Genomic DNA, 1562 nt, shown 5'->3' with positions numbered 1-1562 from the left:
AAGATCTCTCATATCAGCAAAGGAGGAAGGTCATGCATGAGGTAAGAAAGTTTTTCTAGGATTTATGATTTATGCAGATGGAATAATTCAAAGATGCATACCTAAGGTAGAGATGATGAGCATACTTGAGGCGTGTCACTCATCTCCAGTTGGGGGTCATCATGGAGGGGCCCAAACAGCTCATAAGATCTTGAAATACAACTACTATGAGCCTGCCATGTACAAAGATGCTCATGGCTATGCTGTTGCCTGAGATCAATGTCAACGACAAGATTTCATAGGACCTTTTATGAGTCCGTGTGGCATGAAGTACATACTGGTAGCTATTGATTATGTTTCGAAATGGGTTAGAGAAATTGCACTTCCTAACAATGAAGCAAGGAGTTTCATAACTCTTTTGAGAAAGAAAATATTTTCTCGATCCGGTATGCTGTATGCTATTATCAGTGATGGAGGGTCACATTTTTGCAATCATTTATTCAAGAGTCTTCTTGCAAAATATGGAGTGAATCATAAGGTGGCAACAAATTATCATCCGTAGACTAGTGGACAAGTTGAAGTGTCCAATAGAGAAATCAAGTCCCTATTGGTGAGGACTGTGAATGCTAATCGGGCTAATTTGGAAATAAGTTTAGATGATGCTTTATGGGCTTGTCGTATAGCTTACAAAACTCCAATAGGTGCTTCACCCTATCAGCTTGTGTATGGAAAAGCTTTCTATTTATCAATTAAGCTTGATCATAAGGCACTATGGGCATTGAAGAAGGTGAATTTAGAGTGGAAGGATGCAGCTAAGTCAAGGTTGAATAGTATCACATATGAAATTTCAGCAATTCACAAAGATAAGATGAAGTTGTATCATGACCGAAAGATTGAGAAGTGGGTACTTGAGAAAGGTAACCAAGTGCTACTATATAACTCCAAGCTGTACTTGTTTCCTGGAAAGCTGACGTCTAGATGTAATGGCCCATTCATATTTTCAAAAGTCTATTCCTATGGTGCCATTGAACTACAGAAAAATGGTTCAACACTATTCAAGGTAAACAGTCACAGAGTAAAGCACTATATGGGAAATACAAAAGAGGTGAATGAAATAACTGATATTGACCTTGATAAAGTTTTAGTAATCATGGAAATTCTGTCGTGCTGCGATGTTGAATCAAGCGCTACATGGGATTCAACCTATGAATCCTGTTAGTGAAATCTGAGTATCCAACTTAGCCAAGTCGTACCGTGATGTTAAATCAAGAATTGCGTGGGAGCCAAACCAAGTTTTTATACTTATTTAATTTATATGGTAATTTGTTTGTTTACTGTGAAGGAATAAAGAATGCAGAATAAAATCCAGAGAAGATAAAAAGGTATCACACAAACTCTTTATGAGTCGTGTCTATACGGTACGACTCATGAGTAGGATTTGTATTCACCTAGGAGAATAATCAGAATCAGGTATTAAGTTCTAGAATGTATACGACTTATGGTATGAGTCATATCCCTTGGGTACAGTTCGTGACGAAGAGACGTATCCACTCCAGAACCCAGATAAGATCCCAGTGCTATAC

General features: G+C 37.9%; 1 protein-coding gene across 1 annotated transcript; it reads left to right on the top strand.

Moving 5' to 3' along the window:
- Positions 1-541: 541 nt before the first annotated feature.
- On the top strand, positions 542-1039 carry LOC124892663 (the record flags this gene model as incomplete). The annotated part of the gene is made up of 1 exon (XM_047403891.1): positions 542-1039. A coding segment is annotated over one exon (498 nt), but the record flags the coding sequence as incomplete, so codon positions are not given.
- Positions 1040-1562: the final 523 nt, after the last annotated feature.

Source organism: Capsicum annuum, unplaced genomic scaffold (assembly GCF_002878395.1).
Source record: "Capsicum annuum cultivar UCD-10X-F1 unplaced genomic scaffold, UCD10Xv1.1 ctg49386, whole genome shotgun sequence".
In the NCBI taxonomy this organism is placed as follows: Eukaryota; Viridiplantae; Streptophyta; class Magnoliopsida; order Solanales; family Solanaceae; genus Capsicum; species Capsicum annuum.
Note: the sequence above shows the minus strand (reverse complement) of the source record. Positions and strands in the feature narration are given on the sequence as shown.